The 22,747-nt window shown below is 37.3% G+C and overlaps 1 protein-coding gene across 7 annotated transcripts in view; it reads left to right on the forward strand.

Annotated features, from left to right (window-relative positions):
- ctnnd2a (catenin (cadherin-associated protein), delta 2a) overlaps positions 1 to 22,747 on the forward strand; it is a 229,647-nt gene that overhangs the window by 139,378 nt on the left and 67,522 nt on the right. For all 7 annotated transcript variants that reach the window (XM_081601621.1, XM_081601622.1, XM_081601618.1 and 4 more), the window contains 2 exons: positions 4,969 to 5,101; positions 14,579 to 14,792. In XM_081601621.1, the coding sequence (XP_081457747.1) occupies positions 4,969 to 5,101; positions 14,579 to 14,792 (347 nt within the window). The remainder of the gene's footprint in view (positions 1 to 4,968; positions 5,102 to 14,578; positions 14,793 to 22,747) is intronic.

Genomic DNA, 22,747 nt, shown 5'->3' on the forward strand with positions numbered 1-22,747 from the left:
GGTGTTTGGCAACTATATTCTCAAGCATTTGCCAGTAGGGGACATTGACGGGGCTTGTTTTCTTCACTGGATATAATCTTAATTAACATGCACTTTTAATTACACTGAGCTGAAAAACACTTAGGGCTACTATTTGGGCATCTTCCTCTACAATCTATGTATGCTGTTGTTTATCTGTTAAATTGGTGAAATGTGTTATTGACTTTAACTCCACAATTTACTTTACCTGAAAAAAGGAGCCTTCTAAATGCAAGATGTAAAGAGCATATATCTGTATATATTTATATATCCCTTTCTATCATAAATAGAAAGGGATTTTACAAAGAGCTATTTTTTTCTTACCTCCCTCTGCTTTCTTATGTTTTCTAAATGTTTTCTATCTTCTCTGTTCAACATTTATAAAGATTGATGCTCTGATGTTAATTAGTCTCTGCTTTGGTATGCACACTGCGATGCTGCCCATTCCTGACCCTCCAATCAGTTACCAGACATGACAGGCCTTGTCCAATCAGATTAAGGCCAGCGGGACAGGCTTCCTGTGTGGAGCTGTCAGTCAGATTCATTGTGGTCAGTGTTGATGGATGTGAATGGGCCTCAGAGACCTAAATGATTAATGTTTAAAATGTGATTTACTATCATGCATCATATTAGGTGGGGGGAAAAAAAAGGGATAAGAGCAAGTGTTGCTCTACATAATGTTGTTTATTTATCCTGTTGAAACGTCTATTGGTCCTTGTTGAATTTTCAAAACCATTGATAGCTGAAGCTATTCATTTACAAAAGTACTTGGATATTTTAATCAATAGCCAAAGCTCAACAGCTGTATCTGCCTTTAATATATTCCTTACAACCTTTGGTATTTATTTTTGAGAAGCAGTAGAGTTATCTGTAGCAGCAGTCAAGAAATACTTTGCTTTGAATGTGTGCATGAGAGAAATACTTTGTATATGTGTCCTGAAGATAAACCTGTTACTTCTTTAGTGATCTGATTTGTCTTGGTCCTGCAACTATTTGTTTACTGAGCAGCAACAGCATTAGAAAAGTTCCAACGTGGGATTTTTGTCTCCAACACAGATCTGAGTACCTTGTCTGGTATTTATTGACATTAAGGAAATCTGATGACATTTAAATGCCTAAAAATGCTTTGACTTTACAGTGTAATAAAGCATCACACTAGATTTCACCAGTATTACTCTAAACTCACTCACCGGTGATGTTAAGGATTCTGCAGGCTCTCTAATTCTTCCTTTTCATCATTTCTTTCAGAAAACTCACATTCTGGCTCTTACAGATTTTGTGCTTTAATGCTAGGCTAATGTTAGCCAGGATTGCTAAAAGTTAGCAGTGTTAAAAAGGGGTAATGCAGAGATAATTATAGACCAACAATAGATATCAGGAGATGAGTTTCATCAAGGACTCTAGGCACTCATGATGAATAGCCATGAACTGTTTGCCAAGCAGTTGTTTTCTACCAGCAGTTTCACACATTTTAACATTCCAAGGTTTTTCCATCATACAATTACCTAAATTTGAGGGGGTGGGGGGATTCTGGTGATCTAATTGTGTCAAATGCGTGCTACGCTGTGAAATGTGTAGGAAGGTGATGTGAGGAGTGCTACATTCTTATGGCATCGTGTCTTATAATTTCACAGAAATGAAAACTTAATACACAATCGGGTGATGGGTGTATTGGTTTCTCCTAAAAATACATGTTTTATGCTGTTGCATTTTAAAAGCTGTAAAATCTCCAAAACACTTTCTGAGCATATTTATTGACTCAAAACGAATTTACTCCACTTAGTCGACATAGAAACTTTTATTCCGCTAGCTGAGGCTCTTCACACAATGTTGATGTTTTGGCTGATTATTTTGTTCGGTGATGTGCCCCCATCAAGGGACACGATGATGTTTCAGAGTTGCGTTCAACTGTCTGCCAAATAATGCAGTAGTGCGAGAGTTTGGAAGATTGGTTTTGAAAAGAGAGACGTATTGTTTTAAAATTATGTTTCAAAATCCTGGACAACAATGACTGCATTTCATTTAAAAACCTTAACTTTCTAATCTGTGTAATACCCTTTTTCATCCGTCATTCTCTAAGTGTTGTCTGTTGACCTGAAAAAGCCCAACATCCATAGAATCTTCTTCACTTTGTGCCAGTTCCATCACACTGTTTCTAGCTCCACCTTTTTTCCCCCACCGTCCTCCCTTGCCACCTGCCTTATCTACTCGCTTTGTAAGACTGCTCTTCTGCCACACCTAATTTTTTTTTTTTTCTAAAGTATTTTGCTGCATCACGCCTCCGCACGCCTCAAGAAATTGCAAAACATACCCGTCTCACCGGGAACACGGAGCTCTGTGCGGCATCAGAGGCTGACTTCATTTTCGTTCCCACCAGTCCATTGAGAACTCAAACCTCAAAGCGTACGCTATAAGGTGATAAAGTTATATAAAGAATGTGCCACGCAGGAAGCAATGCATTGTGATGCAGATTTCTCAGAAGTAATCTGAAATGTTTGTCCCAAACTTTTTCCACAACTCTGTTTTATGCAATTGTTGCTCTCTGCAGGCATTTTTTTTTCTTTCTTTCTGCTGTTTCACATCAGTGGCTTGTCACCTGGGTTTGCATAAACCAAGGTAATTGTTCTTATTGGCACCTGTGCAAGCATGACGGTCCTCTTGTTTGAGGGTTAGTTTCCTTTTTTTTTTCTTTTTTCTTTTTTTTTAACATACCCCTTCCTGTCAGCTTCTTCTTGCCAGATGAACCCCTGAACGCTCTGGTACTCTCTTTCCAATTCTCCCTCTGTGTTTCACTCTCTCTCTCTTCTCCTTTCCTCTGCTCTTCCCCGCTTGCCGTCTCCATCCCTACCAGGGGTTTTTAATTAATGGCGAGCCATGATGCTTATCTTATCAGCAGATCACTCTGCTTTCTATTAACTACACTGACAGAGCTGAAAGGCTGCAGGGGATGGATGACACGCGCACGCAAACACAAGCAAACAGCAGCACACATCAGCACATCTCCCTATGGTTGCATTCTCTTAAGTCAAGACACAAATGAATATAAATAGATCTGCAAATACACAAACACACACAGGAAGCATAGCAGACACCAATGGGTAGTGATGCAGCTATGCTCACAAAAGAAACACACACATAATGATGCTGTCTTAAACTTGCTACACACCCATCACACACACATAAACAAACAACCTGCCCTGATGCTATCTGGCTCTGTGATTTAAGGAGACCTGTTTGAGGGTCTCTCCTCCTAAATCCCTTAAACGCCTTGGGAATCCCTTCTCCTCCTCCCTCGCTCTCCTTCAGTCGTGTTTTCTTGCTGAAATAACACTTATCATTTGGCAGATAAAGAGCTGTCCACGCTGCAGCTTGCTTTATCTTTGAGAGCCATGTTTACTCCCTGTGAATGTGGCACTTTTTTACAGACATTTCATAAACCGCGCTGGCTTGATCCGCCAGAATTGAGAGCGCCGGGGCTTTATTTTCCCGCTGGATGCAAAGTTTCACATCGTCCTTTACCCCATCAATTTTCACTCTCTAGGCAGGTCAGTTCGCCCATTTTTTTTTTTTTTTCATGTTTGGGTGAGCTGGGCTTGGGGGTAAAACAAATCATTATAGCTTGATGGGAATTACAGAGCCCACATTTTGTCACAGAACTGTAACCACAAAGGCAGAAACGGCAAAATCAATCCTCAAACACTTCAATCGATGAGGGCTGTGAAGTTTCAACATACGTGGCTTTGTTTTTTTTATTTATTTTTTCAAATCACCTTAAAAGTACTGACCAATGGGCAGAATAGTTATTGGAGAAAATATTTCACTAGGTGGAGGAAACACTGCCACGCGTGTTACCTCCGTGCGTGTGTGTGTGTGTGTGCGGGGGGGTGTGTGTGTGTGCGCGCACACTTATAATTTCCTCATTTGGGGGCCTGTAGCAAAACAAATATTAACACAGAATAACACAATAAAGCAGGCCATTTCCTGAGTACTACCGAGGGACAAAACATTTATTTCACTTTGTCCACTGTGTTCAGAGATGTGTAAACTTCTAATGGCTGAGAGTACAGAACATAACTCAACCTGCCCCCTCAGCAGACAGTCTTCTAGCAGTGGTAATACTGTGCTGTGCAAGTTTTGCTTTTTTTCCTCTTTTTTTTTTTGGTTTGGTTCTTGCTCATAAAACAATACATTTCTAATTACACAGGCGGCAATTAGCTTGTTCCATTTGTAGTTCGGAGGTAGTTTACCAAAGTTTTTTTCTTAAAGAAGTAGTGTACACAATTATGTTCTTGGCTTGCCCACTTGTTTCCTCTTGCTTAACATGTTAAATGATTTTTACATTAGCGTTCCAGACGTGGATATGAGTCAGAAAATTATCATGCATGTTTTTAGGTAATAAGCTGTATGTCTTTCCTCTGAGAACTTTTTGAATGAAGCCCTCATCTTTGATCCAAGATGGAGCTGAGGAAACGGCATGAGTTTTTTCTTTTTTTAAATTCTATTTAATTATTTTTTTTCCCTTCCTGTTTACTTCTAAGTGTTGAAGTCGCTACTTGTTTAACCTGCTGGGCTCATTGTTTTATCTATCATCTCCTGTGTGTCGGATGGAAATGAACGTGTTTTGGTCGACTGCTAATTCATCAAGTAATGTCTGTGATTTAAGTCACACTCTGTTGCTTTCTTTAAAAGCACTCTCTTTTAAAAATGCATTTGTTTGACAAAAGAGAGAAAGAGATAATTTATTTTCCTTTCTGTCTTTTCGATTTCCTGAGTTTCCTTGTGTGTGCTGTGTAAACATGGGAGTGAATAGCTGAGTCTCCAGCTTTTGTGATGTTGGGAGGAAAATCTGTGAGTCACTTGGACCTGTCTCGGGTAATCTCTTGTGTTTCAGCTGGATGCCTTGTTTAATGCGCTAAAGAAATCAAAGTGCCTCTGTCTGTTGCTCCGCAGAGAGTTTGGGTGGAGAGATCCGGAGCTGCCAGAGGTGATCCAGATGTTACAACACCAGTTCCCATCGGTGCAGTCCAATGCTGCAGCTTACCTGCAGCATCTGTGCTTCGGAGACAACAAGATTAAAGCTGAGGTATGCTGGTTTTGTCGGGCGTGTGTGTGTTTGCTGTCTTTTAGTTTTTGGTGAATTTTTGATGACTGATGTTGCAGAGACAGAGAATCTAAAATGAATGATAAAAAAAACATGAAAATCTGTTGACAAGGAAACAAGTGAATGCCATCTTCTAAAGATTATGCAGAAAAAGCATTGGAGCATTGGAGGTTTATTATTCACCAGTCAATTCTCTGGTGATGTTATACATAATAACACTTAACACAATTCCCATGCTGGAAACGTACATCTTACTGCACTGGATATATTGAAACAATAAGGTTCAATTGAATCTAGAGCTGGTGGTTTGTCTCCCAGAAGCAATTTCTTTAAAGTTCTTTAAAGCAGCCTTTAATAGAAGTGGAGGTACTAAAAACCAATCATAATGCCTCATTCAAATTCTCTAAAATTCAGATTTCTAGCACTCCAACCTCTGTTACTACTTAATATACACTTTGCACATTATTCTGCCTCAAACATTTGATTCACCAGTAAATGCTGGCACGGTCATTGATGCCTTTTTTCTCACTATGTAAAATATATTTTTGAGAAGAATGCCCAACTCATTAGAAAAATAAAATAAAATCAGTGCAGCACACTAATTTATTATGTGTATGTACAACTGAAAGCAAGTACTTACACAATAAAACAAAAAGATGCAACCTTTTTTCTCTGTCAGACTTAAAATCTAACAAAACATTTTCTAATTTAAGTTTAAATTAGTTGTGTTTCTTAAATGTCAACAAAAAGTGGAAACAACTTCTCAGAAGTCTCACAATAGTCTGCTCTTTATTTCTGATAAACCTTTTGTACCAAGTCAGGTTTTCACATCTCTTTTCAGAACTGTTCAGAAGTCTTCTGTCCTTGAGATTTGAGTCTCAGGCAAAACATTCCCTTTTCTGTTAAGTCACTGCATAACTAATTTGGTGGTAGACTTGGGGTCTCTATCCTTTTAGAGGACCCATTTGTGGCCAAGCTTTAAGGATCCGACTGATATCTTGAAATGTCATTTTCATTTGTACTTTTGCAAAATGTTTGAAGTGTAAAAGCCAATACATTTTAAACTTAAGAGTTTAAAGAAAGTGTAAAAAATTCTTTGATGTCAGATAGTGAGGAAAAACTTGTTTTTTTAAATACTGTAAATAGCCAGCTTCAGTTGTAAATAAGCATACAATAGTTTCTAGAATCACACTTGATATAGTGTTTATATTTAAAAACAGTGGAAAAATAAGTTTAAACCTTTGATGAATGAAACAAACTTGAACATATAAATTGGAAGACATAGCTTCAATTCAATTACTAGTTACTACTGCCCACCTACACACATTCACAGACATGTTCAGGTACAAAAATGTAATCACTTTTAATACATCACATTTCATTACACTCCCACACACTGTCCCTTACTACTCTGAAAGAAACACAAGTATTTATTTAATTTTTTTTTTTATTGATGTAATTACTGACGGAATTCAAGTACTTAATGTAAATTGTTTAAATGACTTTTTGTGTACATCTTACCAATATCTTAAGAGACATGAGTGCTTTAACCATATTTGTAAAAGATGAGAAATCATTATGAATAACACACAATGCATCTGTATCAATGCAGTCTTTGCTGCATGTTGATAAAAAAAACAGATGACACGTCACAGACCTACCAAGTTGAGCATTCAAGTTCACTCGTCTCGTGAACAGACCTTAATTTTAAAAAAATCACATTGACTAATGAGTGCCAAGCTAGATATGGGATATTAATTTGGTTAAAGATCCATCCAGTGAGTGGTTATACGAACATAAATCTATGCTGTGGTGTCGGTGAAAATTCTTTGGTTTAAAAAAGCAAACTTTGCCCTGAAAATGAACTATTCCAATGGACTGTGTTAACTTTAAGCTTTTAATCTCTGAGCTTCCTTATATATGAAAAGATTAAGATGTATTTCTTAAAATTAAAGAAAGCTTTCTAAATATGCCCCTTATGTTGACTGAATCTAGACCTATTGTCAATATTTTAACCAGGATTAAAGATTCAAAATGTATGTCATCTTTGAGCAATTTCTTATAAAAGGTTGTTAGGATATGAGATCCTTTCTGAGGTAAAATCGGACAAAATCGGACAAAAGTCACATGACTTTTTTAAACTATCTACAAATGTTTTGGCTTTTGAACATCTCTTACGGTTTTTTTCACAATTGTGATTTAAGTTTTATGCATATTTTTGAATGTTTTCAGGTTTACAATGTAATCCTATGGTGGAATTTTCTAACTGTTGTCAGTTACTTTTTTGTGCACTCTAGTGACTGTACAGAAATAATTTATGCATCAACACGTAGCCACATATGTCTACTTTAAAGAACTATGACTTTCATTGCGACAGGTCTTTTTTTTTTGTCAAACTCTTCTGGAGCACAGACATGTCACACCTTCTCTTATTTCTTCAATGTTTCTCTCTTGTGCTCTGTTTCTTTCTGTGTGTCAGCATTCTTGTCTTCCTTTCTCCAGATGCCTTCTGCTTTTACTGGTTTTACTGTCTACAAAGGTTTTCTGCAAACTTATCATCAATTTTAGCAATTCATGTCAAATATTGATTTGACATGAATTGTTTGGACAATTTGTTGTCCAGATGTTCGGGGTCACCAATGTGGAAGTCAGCAGAAAAAGACGAAAAAGATTTGAGTCTTGTTTAATTCTCAATGTCTTCCAACATAAAACCAAAAATCGAATGAACCACAACCGTTGGTCACTTCACACCTCACCTTCTCTCCTTCAAAATAAAAGCATACATTCTGGTGTGAAATATATACATTGTATCCGCCACAATATCAAAATTTTGTGCCTCTCCTTCTGAAATATGCTATATCTTGTTAAATTTTACTATTGCCCTTTTTCAAACATTTTTCAAAAATTTCTACTTCTGCTGAATTATGCTACATGTTTTGCTAAATTTCACTATTTAGCACAATTTTTCTACAATGTATGACTGTAGCTTTCTTCTGCTTTTTTCCCTATTTCTTAATAATTGTCTGTGTGCAACGTTGTTTCTATGTTGTTTTATCTAAATGTTATATGATCACACATTTTAATGTGCAACAGGAAATTATAAATAGGAAGTAGATTGCTATGTTCAATGTGCTTGATTAGTAGGATAAAGAGTCTAGGAAACTCAAAATATGTTTGTAACTCCTACACTTTTGTCTTTGACCCTGATCAAACAAAACTTCTACGATGAAAAGAGGAGCAAAGAGGTTTTTTTTTTCTTCTTTACTTTATTTCTTAAAACAAGTAAGTAAAACCTCTCTGCTAGCTTTTCAAAGCTGCGAATTTTCTTATTGGTGATCCGAAGACTCTTTTGTGTCCTGTCCTCAGAGCCTTGTTGGGCAGCTGTAGGTTAATACTCTGGTTGCCCCAGTTTAGAATTGTCAAGAGAGAAATGTTAGCCAAGAGTCAAAAACCCAATTAGCCCATGGTTGAAAGACACTAAAAAGCAGTTGGCCTTGGGAAAATGTCAGGTAAAGAAAAAAAAACTCTACTGATATCTGCAAGGATGCCAGAAGACGATGCTATTCAAACTTTTTACAGTCTTCTATTTGATTGTCTTCAGAAAGAAGACAATCAAATAGGACCTGGATGTTTTAAACATGTCCTAGTTATTGAGCCACTAGTTTATGTTAAAATCAATAAAGCCGTTGGTGTAATTAAACGAGATGCCAAGTTTTATATTTTATTTTGGTATGCTGTGATTTGAAATGTTTTATTTTACAAAATAACTTTTTTATTTATTCTCTCTGCAAATATAATTTCACATTTTGGTCAGAACTCAAAACTGTGGTCATGTGTGAGTCATATTTTATATATTTAGTATGCATAGTTTACATGTAGCATCACACTTCCAGAAACACATTGACAGCCATGTTGGTAGACAGTTGCTAACTTTCTAACCCCATATCAACTTTCTAACCCCTGAGGGGTTCTAAGGAACCTCTCATTCCTTTCTAACTTGTGAAAATGATGTATTATTATTATTCAGTCACAGTTTTTGAGTACTGTACTCGCCTCTGTGTAATACTAAGATAAATATCACTTTAGTACTTATTGCCAAACTAGCTACAGCATGTTGTGTACTTACTCTGCCAGTCCCAAAAGCAGTGATTTACTGTATCTTTCACTTGCATGTTGGTCAAGAGTATCCGTATACTTTCTATTTGTTGGTCTTGAAGCCACAGTTCAGCTATGCTTTGTGCTACGCTTGCCTACCAGGATGGCTTCTGGTTAAGATTTGTGGGAACTATGTGTAGAGATGTAAGAAATTCAACAGTGTCATTAGTGTTGAGTAGTACTGTGAAATTTTACAGAACGTCAAAAGATGTGACACATGCTTAAAATATCTCCGTGATGTTTGATAGAATGTAACTGAAGCATCCTTTTTAAAGTATTCTGCTGTCCCAGACACTGTACCATGTGTTTCCAATTTCCACGCTTTATGCTTGCTACACCTCTGATTCCCACATTACCAACTGTCACCTCTGCTAACTGTTACCAAGCAATGTTGTCGCTATGGGTTACCAATAGGTGTGACCACCGCTGAACAGCAGAAGACAAAGACAAATCAATCTGCACCTCTAATCCCTGCTAGATGAAATAGAATAAAAGGTGCACACGTTTTTGGAAGTTCTCTTAGCTTTTTGCTAGGTCTTTTCATAAGTAACGTATTAACAGTACCACAAACATAAAGAGGACACAAGTAGGTATGCCTAGATGAGCAAATTCTCATGTCAGTCATAGTTCAAAAAAGGACTAGTTCCTTAATTTGGGTGTGTTATGTAATAAAATTACATTAAATCTGTCCTCCAGCGTACAGAAAACACCCAACAGATTCTACACCGTCATTTATGAAAAAAAAAAGGTTAAATATGAAGCTTTTTAAGTGGAATTTAAGGTAGAAAAAAGCATTCAGTGGCAGTGGCAGCTACTACTTGTATCAGTTGATTAAATAATCATCAGGAAGTTTGACCAGATATATAAAAGCAAATATATCAGAGAAACTGCATAAAAATAGAAGCCATTTCAGATACTACAAATGTCATTTAGAATGTCAAATCTTGAAGTTCAGAACAGTTAGTAAACAGTTAGGAATTAGTAAATGACTGAAGCAGAATTACTTCTCTAAAATTAATCTGGCTGCACATCTTGGCTTAGAAAGTTGCATCTAAAAGAACAACGTTTGGAAAAACATCCAGTGTCAAGTAAGTGACAAAATCGCATCCATTAGGCGTTCATCATCTTTTTGGTCAGAGTAAAAAGAGACACTTCATTTCAACAAATCACACAATTTATCAGTAATACTGCAAACAGATTCCAGAATGTCATCATTTGTCATCAATGTCATCATAGTCACATTTTTCAAAAGCAGCGTTCACGACAGCTTCACAAAGCAAGACCAGCTGATCAGTGATCAGTACAAGCAGCACTGGCATGCAGGTGTAAAGCAGGAAACAAGAAGCTTTAAAAGTATTTGACATTTGGAGTGGGCAGCAGCCTTTGTAGATTGAGTTTAAAGTATGATTTGAAAGTACAACTCTATGCAGGATAATGATCTGTTTAACTTCTGACAGTTGATGTGAAAGTGGCAACAGTGAGAAAATGTCCTCATGCTAATCTGACTTTTTAGTTAGGTGGGAAATTACTATATTTTAACTGGGCAGATCAGGAGTGAACCTTTCTCAACAGTTTCCCAAGCACAGCATTTTTATTTGTTTCTAATCTCCATGAACATGTCTTCTGTTCCTGATGCAAACAGTTCTTCCTTTTGAACCAGGTCAACGTTAGTCATAAGAAAGCAACAGCTTGTGCCAGTGGTTGCACTAAGAACTGGTGCTAATCAGCGACTATCTTAGATGTGAGGCCATCGGTCAACAGCCTGTTGGGTCATACAAGGGAACAATGCCCAAGCAATGTACAATAGAAAAGCTTTAAAAGGAAGAAAAAGAAGTCAGAGTTGTTGCAAAAGCCCAGTCAAAGCCCACGTATGAGCTCTATAAATCCTCTTGAAGCTTCATCTCCTGCCCAGATTTGATTTAAGATTGGATTCTGGAGACTAGCTAGACCACTGCTTGACTTTAATGTGCTTTTTCTTAGGGCACTTTGTTTACAGTACTTTTTAAGTGACAGACAGGCTGTAGGACTCACCCATGGCTCGCTGTCCTAAAGGTTGCCATCCAAAATGATGTCAAACTTGGCCCTATCTAGTTAATCCTCAATTCACTAAACTTTACATTTATTCTTATCTGAACAACACAGCCCCAAACCATAATGCTTTTACCTCATTTGAGAAATTTTGACATAGTAGTTTATGTAACATACTGTATAGATACTCAAAAACATCTATCTATCAAAATCTATCCAACTAGTGTTGCAGAAGGACATACTGTCACACTACCCACACAAGTTATTTTCTGGGTTTCATGATCAATATCTGGTGACGGCCACTGGGATAATAATACAGAAGTGGTTTGATGATGATGGAAGTAACTTTGAAAAATCTGATATTTTTATTTTACTTTTTTTTGCCACATGCAGTCCAATTCAAGAGAGTGGAAAAAACCCTGAAGCCATAAAAATACTGGTTTCTTCTTTACCATTTTGTGATGCCTTGCAATAGTTAATTTATCCATCTTCCAACAAGTCACCTGGTGATAACAGCTGCCTGTCTTGATGATTAGCCCTACACCCCTGTTGATTGGACCAAACACATGCTGTTTCGACTCTTTGACTCCCCGTGGTTGATAAAAATCCCTGCAGTGGAGAAGTGATGTGGGAAGATTTAAAAATCAACATAGGAAGAAAGCCTATGTTAAGAACCATAGACTGCAGGCAATATGTGTTCCACCATGGGCGGAAAGCATTATGTGTTGCACCATAGGGGGAAGGCTTTATGCGCAACGCCAGATTGCCTTCATTGTGCTTCCCACTGGGCTAATAGCATCAGCTGTTTTGTCCTCTCAGAGATTCGGGGCACAATCATAAATTTTTTACAGATTGGTTTGCTTAATTCTCTAAATTTGGGAATGTTTGCGACTTTGTGTGTATTTAGCAAAATGTCTTATGTTACACGGAAAGCCAATGAAGTGAGGCGGCATCTGGTGTTAATTGGTCATGCTTTCTCACTTCTTTTAAAAGAGGAAAAGTTGCATTTTCCATCTGCCACAGATTCAGCATCACATGGAGTGTCATATCAGCAGAAAATAATAACCTGTCACGGGCAAAGTGTCCAACTGGATCTTTTAACATTCTTTTCTATTTTAAGTGATGATCCCACACTGTTTGAAGATTTCGATAATAATTTTGGACACTTATTTAATAACAGTAAAATAACAAAATTGTGAACATATCATGTTTTTCACTTCATTTATTTGTATTTAAACTGCTGACTTATAAACGTGCAATAACAGCAATTACAATTTCTTTTGAAATCCAGCTGTTCTTTTGGTCTGCAATCATAGAAAATGCACTGCATCAAATTTAGTATTTTTAACTGTAAATTAGCTGATATTTACCAAATTATGAAATTATCTAATTCTAGCTTAAACCTTGCAAAGTCGCACAACACAAAGTTAACAGAGATCAATTTAACGTGGCACTTTGTGGCAAACTAATTATACCCTTAAATCCTCACATTCAAAAATGCCAAATAAATCCCTAGAATTTAAAGGGACTGTAGATAGTTTTATTTATTTATTTATTTATTTTTTCAAGTACTCTGTGTGACCCTGAATTTAGCAGATGCAAAAATATTTACACCCATAAGCACATTGAGTTGTACTGTAATAGCACAGCAAAACCTTGTAACCTAGTTAAATCTTGGACGAATCTGATTATTTTGCACAATGTCATGCAACCAAAACTCTTAGAAAATCACAAGTGCTTACTGTTTACCTTCACCATATGTTCCACATTTTGGACATCTACAATTATGTGAAGAAATCTAATAAATTGAGAAGATATTTGTTGTCAAATACTAATAAAAAAAAGGGAAAAGAAACAAGCATGCCAAATTAGGAAAATATTTAAAAGCAGAAAGGGATTCTGATTTTTATTTTACTAAATCAAAACTCCTTTTCCTTCCTTCATCAGTGTAATTAAGTGTTAGTTTTGTCAAGGCAAAGCCATTAGCTGTGTCATGTTATGTTTAATTAGCCCACATTGGGTTGTTAATCTGATTGGCGAGAGTGGCAGATACTGGAGGCTAATTACACACATATATGCACACACACCTGCGCACACTCACACACAAGCAAACACACACTCAATTCTATAGATAGCTCTGTGGACTCTGTTTACTAAAAGGGATATGCACACTTTTTACCATTACCTTCCTCTCAAATCTGACACCACTCCACGTTTGTTTACATTTCAGAAAGAAGGAAGTCGTGCTCATGGTCTTATTCAGAGGCTTGTTTGTGTTTGTTTTCTGCAGTGGTTCTTGGGGCAGTGCCGTCACAAGCGAGGCGTTAAACAGGTTGCTCAAAGGGTTTGGTTTGTTTATCACAGTGCAACGTGAAAGCAAATGTCACGCTACCTAAAAATGTAACAAATGTTGCAGTTTCGGTCCTCAATCGTACAGAGTACTGATCTATATCAAAAACAACTTTAAAGAAATATGTCTTTGCATTATAACTGTATCTATTGCTTTGAAATTGGCCCCTGTCTTTGATTATGCCATTGTAAGTTTATGTGTTGAAGTCAATGATTATAGAACATTTTGGTGCCATTGTAGATGGTAGACTTTCTTAGAACTCCATGCAGATTACACAGATGAAAAGAGATTTGAGAAGCTTTGATAACAGTAAACACAGTAAGAATTTATTATTGGTATGTTAAATAACGTCTCAGTGGAGCAATATTTATGTAAAAAAAAGGCACTGAATAAGGTGATTAGTCAGGGCAGTAAAATTACTGGCTAAATAAGACTGTCACTTCAGAAATTATATAATTGATTAATGCATAAGAAAGCCACTCATGTCTATAAAGACTTTTTATATGCTTTACTCATTGTTTTAATTGAGGCCATTTGTTAGAAAACTGTACCTTTGTGTGGAAATATTGCTTTTATTAATTCAGTTGTATTTTTTTTAAACAAGGAAATGTTTCACTTCCACCAATGCTGTTAAATATCCTTTTTGAATTCTGTTTTCAGATATAAATGTGTTTGTTTATGCAACTTGGGCTTTTGTGATTAATCTTTTTTTTTTTTGGCTGTGTGCTTTGTGCATTCAGTGATGTATTTACATGGAATTTTCTTGCTAGATTTCAAATGTATGTATATTTGTTGGACATAAATTATCTTATCTGTTATCTTTACCGATAAATAATGACTTCCATTTATTGGTGGTTATTTTTAATCGTTTGTGACAAAATATTATTTTTATGAATTTTAACTGAATCTCTGTCTTTAAATCTCAGATCCGTAGACAGGGAGGCATCCAGCTGCTGGTTGATCTGCTGGATCACAGGATGAGTGAAGTCCACCGGAGCGCTTGTGGAGCTTTAAGGAATCTGGTATATGGCAAAGCCAATGATGAGAACAAAGTGACCCTGAAGAACTGTGGGGGGATTCCTGCTTTGGTCCGTCTTCTTAGGAAGACTGGGGATGTGGAAATCAGAGAGCTTGTAACAGGTACAGTGTTTGCAATTAACTTGTTTTTCACCTCCTGGCACTGGTGCTAGGTATGCTCCAGAATGACAGCAACCTTAGGAGCGGATATAATTGTGAGTGTGTGAGTGTGTGCGTGCGTGCGTGCGTGCGTGCGTGCGTGCGTGCGTGCGTGCGTGCGTGCGTGCGTGCGTGCGTGCGTGCGTGCGTGCGTGCGTGCGTGCGTGCGTGTGTGTGTGTGTAAGACTTTTCAGTTTTATATTAACCCATTGGTATTTTCATGCAAGTGTATGAAAATAAACTGCATGCTGATGTGTGGATTTGCTAAGTACTCTATATTGACTTGATCCTTACTGTACCTGTTAATTTTGACTGCAGTCACAACCTCCCAGTCAAGCAATGGTTGGCACCACAAAAAATGTTAAAAGAATGGGTACTAGTCTGGTGTTCACCTGAATTCTAAACTCTATACATTAGATGAAACAAAACTCAGAAAGACCCCACCTTATGGCACCAAGTGCATTACTGAAATCATGACTTGAAAACCCTCGCAGCAGCCTTACATGTTCTTTGACTGTGATTGTAATTGTTTGATTCTGTTTTAGTAGAGAGAAAAAAGATTAGTTTTGTGTAGTATAACTTAAGACAGACATATATGAACCTAGTAAAAGTCATGCATCTTTACATAAATGTAATCCCATTACTTGTATATATTGCTTACTTGATAAATCCTTGATGGTAATTGCTAACTTTTGAAGCTGAATTATTTCTACGAGGAATTAATTCCATTCATCTTTAACAGAATTAAAATACTTCAGAAAAGTTTTCTCTTTACTTAAAAGAAACCAAGGTTATAGAACTTGATCACTGAAGCTTATAAACAATTTGGCAATGAACCTGAGGATTTATTTTAAAAAAACGGTTAGTTTTCAAGCAAGAAAGTTAATAAAGTAACTGAAATAACAATGTTAGGAAAGGTAGTTCTTCCTTTATGGTCTGGTATGCATCCTCCCTTTTTTATTAATTGATCATTAATGTTTCTGAGACACAGAACATTCATTTAGTTTTTCTGCGCTTGTTATGTTATTTTTAAAGCACTTCATTTTGCTTTAAAAATATAACTTTGCCTTTCTCAAATTCAAGATTTTACCAGCAAGTACGGAGTCTGACATTTATTGGCCAATCATGTTTTAACCTTGAGGGTAAGGAAAGTTATCTGTTTGGTATACACACCCACACACACAAACTCAGAAACACGAACACACATATATTAACTAATCTTAATGCTCCAAGAAATATGTGCAAGCAAAAGGTGTATAGAATACATTTAGACTCCCACACAGACATTGCATGACCTCGGATAGTTCAGTGAGTGTTATTTTCAGAATTCTTCGAGAGATTTTTTTTTTTTTTTTACTTTCCCTCTTTTTTTTTTTCTTTTGTAATCTTTATAGTTTCGGAAAGTCAGTAGCTACATTCTTTTTCATGCATAAACAAATGTTCACGATAACCTAAAACCCTGTTTTGCATGTCTGAGTTTTGTACAGTACTTGTCACAGGAGGTATTCTTCTAAAACCTAACAATTTGTAATCCCACGACAATAAACATGTGAGAATTCATATTGAGGTGATATTTGAGTGAGTGAGTTGCTGTTGCATGTATCAGCACTTCAAAATTTCTTATAATCACATCCTGCTGGTGAGGCCATAACAACAGAATAAAGCTAAACTATTATTATTCCACTCCCTGTTACTTACAACATCTTCTCTCTAGTTTCTCATTGTCTGTTCTTATGTTTCGTGTTCTTCCTTTATCGCATTTTCCGCTTTTGTCTCTGTGTGTATTCCATTGTGCTGGTGCTGTGTTTTTGCACTTGTATAACCATTGTTTCCCTCTTTGCATTTTGTGTCACCTGACACCAGGCTAGGCCAAAGATAAGAAAGACACGTGTAGCTCATAGACTAGGACATTCCCGGAGATAAAGAACGAGTGCAGCCATTCAGTAAAAGACAATGTTTCGGATGCCATAAATCCACCCAAGCCGTTCACACGGTCGTACATAAATAAAGCTAAAAGAAGCCCTTCATCTTCACTTTGACCTTCAACCCCGCTGTATCCGCAATGGGACAAAGCTCATCAAGCACACACATGCATACTTAAACATCCTTAGAGGAATTCCCACCGTGGTCACTTGCTGAGAGAGGGGGGTGGACTTCAGAGAGAGCCAGAGTAAACGAAAAATTTACTGTTTTTGAGTAATGCAGCAGGAAACTACAAAATAGAGGAAGTGACTTGTCTTTTAAAAGCTTTTATGAAAGCAGCGTAAATGCCATTACTTTGTTATAAGCGCATGAAATGCAATGATATGGCTTTTAGTTTGGAGGTCATTATTGCTTTCTTTACGTGATCTCTACGCTTACGTGCCTTTGCAAATGTGGTTAACGGCTTTCAAGAAATGAGGTCCGAGCACTTAGATATGTCAGCTAAGAGTAAAGGAGAAAAAAACTGACATCGAATGCAGAGTCTCTAGCAAAGCGTAAACTCCTAAATATTTTTCTGAATTCGCCCACGAAGCTGTGTACATAGTGTCCATCCATCCATCCATCCATCCATCCATCCATCCATCCATCCATCCATCCATCCATCCATCCATCCATCCATCTTCTTACACCCTTGTCCCTTAGTGGGGTCGGGAGAGGTGCTGGTGCCTATCTCCATCTAACGTTCTGGGCGAGAGGGTTCACCCTGGACAGGTTGCCAGTCTGTCGTAGGGCAACACAGAGACACACAACCATGCACACACACATTCACATCTAGGGACAATTTAGACAGATCACTAACTTAACAGTCATGTTTTTGGACTGTGGGAGGAAACCGGAGTACCCGGAGAAAACCCACGCATGCACAGGGAGAACATGCAAACTCCATGCAGAAAGTCCAGGGCCGGGAATTGAACCCAGAACCTTCTTGCTGCAAGGAAGGCAACAGCTCTACCAACTGCGCCACTGTGCAGCCCCTGTACTTAGTGTAAAAAGGAATATATACATATTTTAGTGGTGTTTTAGGGTTAGAGTTGTAACCGTCATGATTACGATGGTGATGTTGAACACAAAAGCAGTATAAGAATCAGGCTGATTCTTATTCTGTGGAGAGAAGTATCACAAGACATCTGGCTGAACTTGGAAAGCGACAAAGACTTTTTTTGTTTGTTTCCAATACTCCACTCTCTAAGGGATGCAGCAGTCAGGACCAGCTTGATATTGTAACTTATCCTATGATTGGGAGTTTGAAGGAGTCCGCAGCACTAATTTACCCTGAGAAACAAGGCGAGTTTGCAAACATGTCTCTCTCTCTGTCTAGTCATTGTAACGACATCAAGAACGCTGCAAGGAACTTGGTGCTTCAGCTGCAAAAGAAAACAGACAATTTTGAAATGCTTTTCTTGGTTCTGGATGAGAGTTGCGATGTCTGCGATACTGCCCACTTACTTATTTTTGTCCGTGGATTAGCGGAAGACTGTGAGATGACGGAGGAGTTTGCAGATATGCAGCCAATGCACGACACTATGATAGGAAGTGATTTGTTCACGGACTCAAATGCGTCCATGGAGACACTCTGACTTAAACGGGACAAGCTGGCAGATGTACAAATGGGCTGTCCAAATCTGACGGGGAAAAATGTTGGCCTTTTGAAGTGGACTCAAGTAAATGACTGCAGAACAGAAACTAGCATCATTGATCAGGAGATGTTGTGCAAGTCACTGATGCAAATTAGCCATTTTGTTGATGTACAGTAAGTAAAACAGTTAATTTCATCAGAGCGATTTTGCTGAATCGCATGCAGTTTGTTTCAATGTTGGAAGAACAAGACTGTGAACATGGTGACAAAAGTTCAAGAAATCCCTGAGCTTGTAATAAATAGTGGATGGCAGATATGGCCTTTACTGTTGATGTGAATGGATTCACTGAATGAGTGTCCTAACACTAGTAATGCAGATTAAAAAAACACTGGATGCACATTTAGATAATGATGTTGGTCTTTGAAAAACTGTTAAGCAATTATATGATATATTATCGCACATTTCTGGTATGCCCATAAATCTGACACACAAGCGACATTTGCCAACAACGTTGAATGATGAAGCTGCTTTTGTGGCCTACTGGGATCGTTTTTTGCTAGAAATGACAGTTGTTGTCTGTTATTATTCAGATTTCATGTTTCAGCTTTGGAAAAGTAAGAGCCTCCCGTGCTCTATATATTAGTGATATGTTAGGAATAGCATCCAGTAGATTTGGCCTCTTGAGGAAAATTCATTGACACTATGGAGAAACGAATGTCCCAAAAATAGCTTGGAGTTGAAGTACTTCAGTGTGTGTATTTGCATTTTGGTCTAAAACCAGGTGAAATTTACTACAGGTCACATTAGATGATGTTTTTATAAATAGCCATCATCATCTCGCTCCACCAGACACACACTATGAAATTTGATCTTCCCTTCTTTCTGGCTCTTCCTGTCTCTGCCCTTATCTGTCCAGTTTGCCCCTGCTGCAGGCAGCGTGATTCTTTGTCACACATGTTCTGCCGTCTGTTTATTCTGGGGCTAAGCATTGAACCTCACATTTTGCACGCTTCTGTGCCAGGCACTGCCGTATTTCAAAGACTGTCTTCATTTAACATCGCGCCGGTGCTGCGATTCACCTCTCAAAACCACTGCTGTAATTTCATTTCATTTGTGTTTTAATTTCTTACAGATCATTATGTAGATGATGTGTGCAACGATTTAATTCTATCATTTCTGCGTAATGCTGCTTTGACTGTAGACACATTTCTTCCCATTCAGCGGTGGTTTTATTAAAATATGCTCAATTTCCTACAGAGATGCTCCACAGTTCTTGCATTATGTTGACTATTTCCGTTTTAGGCACAGACTGTAGAGGCATTAGAAGTAAAATCTAAAAGCCGAGGCTGAAATAGTCTTAATTGGTCAAGTCAGAAAAAAGACATTTTATAAATTATTATTAAGAAAAAGGTCCTTAAACCGGCCAACAGAAAATCATTTGAACTAGTGAAATGTTTGGCTGAAGTACTTAATTGTCTATGTTTAAGTGTGCAATTTGTGTCATTAGGCCAAATTTATGTTGCGGTGTGACTTTTTATGCCAATGTAAATCTATACAAAGTCCTTTAAAGCGCTACAGAAATCATCCAAGTGTGTGAATAAAGAGTAAATGAGAACTATAAAGATCAGCTCCTTCTTGCTCTTCTGTGTTTTTATAGCAAGAAGGCATTAAAGGCATGACTTTACCAGATTACATTGCACTCAATGTCTGACCTTCAGTACTAGTGGTCAGTTAAATGACTTAATGGTAAGCCATTGAAGGGACTCTCAAAGGTTCATTGAGACCATAGCGTTTACTAAAATGACACCAACAGGCATGGTCCTTGTGTAATGGTCTCTTATAGAAGCGATTGTTTTTGAGACGAAAACTCATCCTTCTCATTATTTGAGTGATGCTGTTACTTCAGTGATCTTTCTCCCTTCTGTGTGATTTAAGTACCTTTTTAAGTCTAAGAAAATAGTAAAGGGCATAGTTTTTTTTTGTTTTTTTTTAACGTCAACCAGAAAAACCTTTCTGTAACAGTTTACCCTTTATTGGCTCCCTGGGTCTCGGTGTGAGATAGATAGCATGGGGCCAAGGCTTCCGGGCCTGTCAGTCAAAGTCTGGTCGATGCAAAGGCTTTCTGTGTCAATAGGAAATGCTATCCCAACTCCTCGTCTCACCTTGATGCAGTGGACCATGGCTGCATTTGCTACTGCTATATATATATATATATATATATATATATATATATATATATATATATATATATATATATATATGCTCCTAAATGTTTGCATTGAGTAGCAATCCCCACTTCCTCAACACACAACTACCACTTTAGAGTAAATTGTATTTCTTTTCAACATTTTGATCCCATCACTTCCTTTTACCTCAAACTAAAAAAATACGTTTGTGCTTCTGTAAAACCAAATGTATGCTATGACTCTGCTACTGTGAATTCTGTTATTTTATTATTGATTTGACCTTTATAAAATGTCAAAAAAAAAAAAAAAAAGCAAAACAGAGCTAGATGTTGGGACTTTTGACTGACTTAAAACAGATGATTACACTTTCAAGACAATTCATATATAAGTGTGAGATCATCAAGTGGCATCTGTCATGTAAAAGCATTTAGAGATTTTTAGTGCAGCACTCAAATAAAATAGCACTTCTCCAGGAATCTGTTAAATGGGAATAAATGCTTCCTTTTCAAAACACAAGTCCAGGAATGCACAACAGCACTTTTTTTAAGATAGAAAATTAATGAAAAGTTAGGTCATTTGTAAATATAACTTGAATACAATGGAGAACATAAGTATTTGATAAACCACTGATTGCCCAAGTTTCCCCACTTATCAAGAAGAGAGGTTTGTAATTTCCCTCAACTATGAGAGACATAATCATCCCAAAAATCCAGTAAATAGCATTGTGTAATTTTTTTATAACAACTTACTTGCATTTGATTGCATGGAATAAATATTTAACACAATATTAAAATATAGAACTTAATATTTGGTACAGAAACATTTGATTACCATTAAAGAGGTCAGATGTTTCCTGTGTGTCTTGACCAGTTTTAGGCACACTGTGGACAAATTTAGCTTTTCAAGGATATTCAAATTTATTTGAACACACTCGTATTTCTGCCAGTGTAAGCTAAATTGCTAAGTCTTTAATTTACTGATTTTAACACCAAATACAAAATTTTGTCATAGTCATTTTAAGCTGTTGCAAAACACCTTCTGTCCATCTCTGCAGGTTTTGTAAGAGGAACGAGGTGCCTAGTAGGGGGCGGGGGATTGAACCAAACCCACTGCTGTCACATTTCCAAGTGCAGATGAGGTGATGATAGCCTTGCAACGGCTAACTTAGACAAGACAGGACTCCCTGGAAGAACAGATGTTGTATCTTAATGGGAACACACTGGCTAAACGAAGTCTTTAATATTTATTATCAAAACAAGTTGCATGGGACAATGAAGAGGCCAAAGGCAGAACAGCTTAAGCAGTTGTGGCGCTTAAAAATAAATTACACACTGATGTGATTCATCATTTTGACCATGCTAGTGTTACTCAAGAACTCCATTGGCTTTTGTGATGCCAGTATAGCCAGCTTTATTGGTTATTTGTTATCTTAAAACAAGGTTAGCTCTGTGGATTTAGAATGGAAATGCTTAGTGAAAGAGGTTATAATGACATTGGTGAGAGAAAAAAAATGCTCTATTTCTATTGAACAATACTCTTCTGGACACATTATGCAGGAATGACCTGGTAACAAACATTACGTGCTGTTAAAAACTGTTTCCAAAGCAATGTTTCTCCTAGTGGGATTTGTAAACCAGCCGACCTCCTGGAGGAAAATTGGATTCAATTTAGGTAAAGTCATCAGTTTCTCACCAGAACAAAATTGTTGACCATTGGTTTCCTTTTTTTTCCTCCATATTCTGTTTTATTTATTTTTTTGTTACATTGATTGTGTAATATGCCGTCTGTGGCTTTACTCATCACCAGGTCCTGACCCGATGGCTAAGTAATTCTTACTGAGCTGAAAAGATGAAAGCTGTTTAATAAAACATAGCCACTAGAGGACTAACAGGTCTCACTCTCCCCTTTGCAAGTCACACTCTCATTTATTCATGAATTCATGCAATCATCTCCCCTTTTCCCCAAACCACCCAGTTCCTAGGAAACTGTCTGTCAAGTATATGAAGACAACTATTCATAGGAGAGGCATTAAGCTGTAAAGACGGAGAGACTGGACGAATGCGCTGGCACAAAGGCTTGAGTGTGATGTCATTGAGTTTAATTCACAAGATTTTATATCCTGAAGGACACACAGTTTAGCAGAGCATTACAGATTTATGTTTCTGGAACAGGA

The sequence above is a fragment of the Poecilia reticulata genome, chromosome 20 (genome assembly GCF_904066995.2).
Source record: "Poecilia reticulata chromosome 20, P_reticulata-male-v2, whole genome shotgun sequence".
NCBI lineage: Eukaryota > Metazoa > Chordata > Actinopteri > Cyprinodontiformes > Poeciliidae > Poecilia > Poecilia reticulata.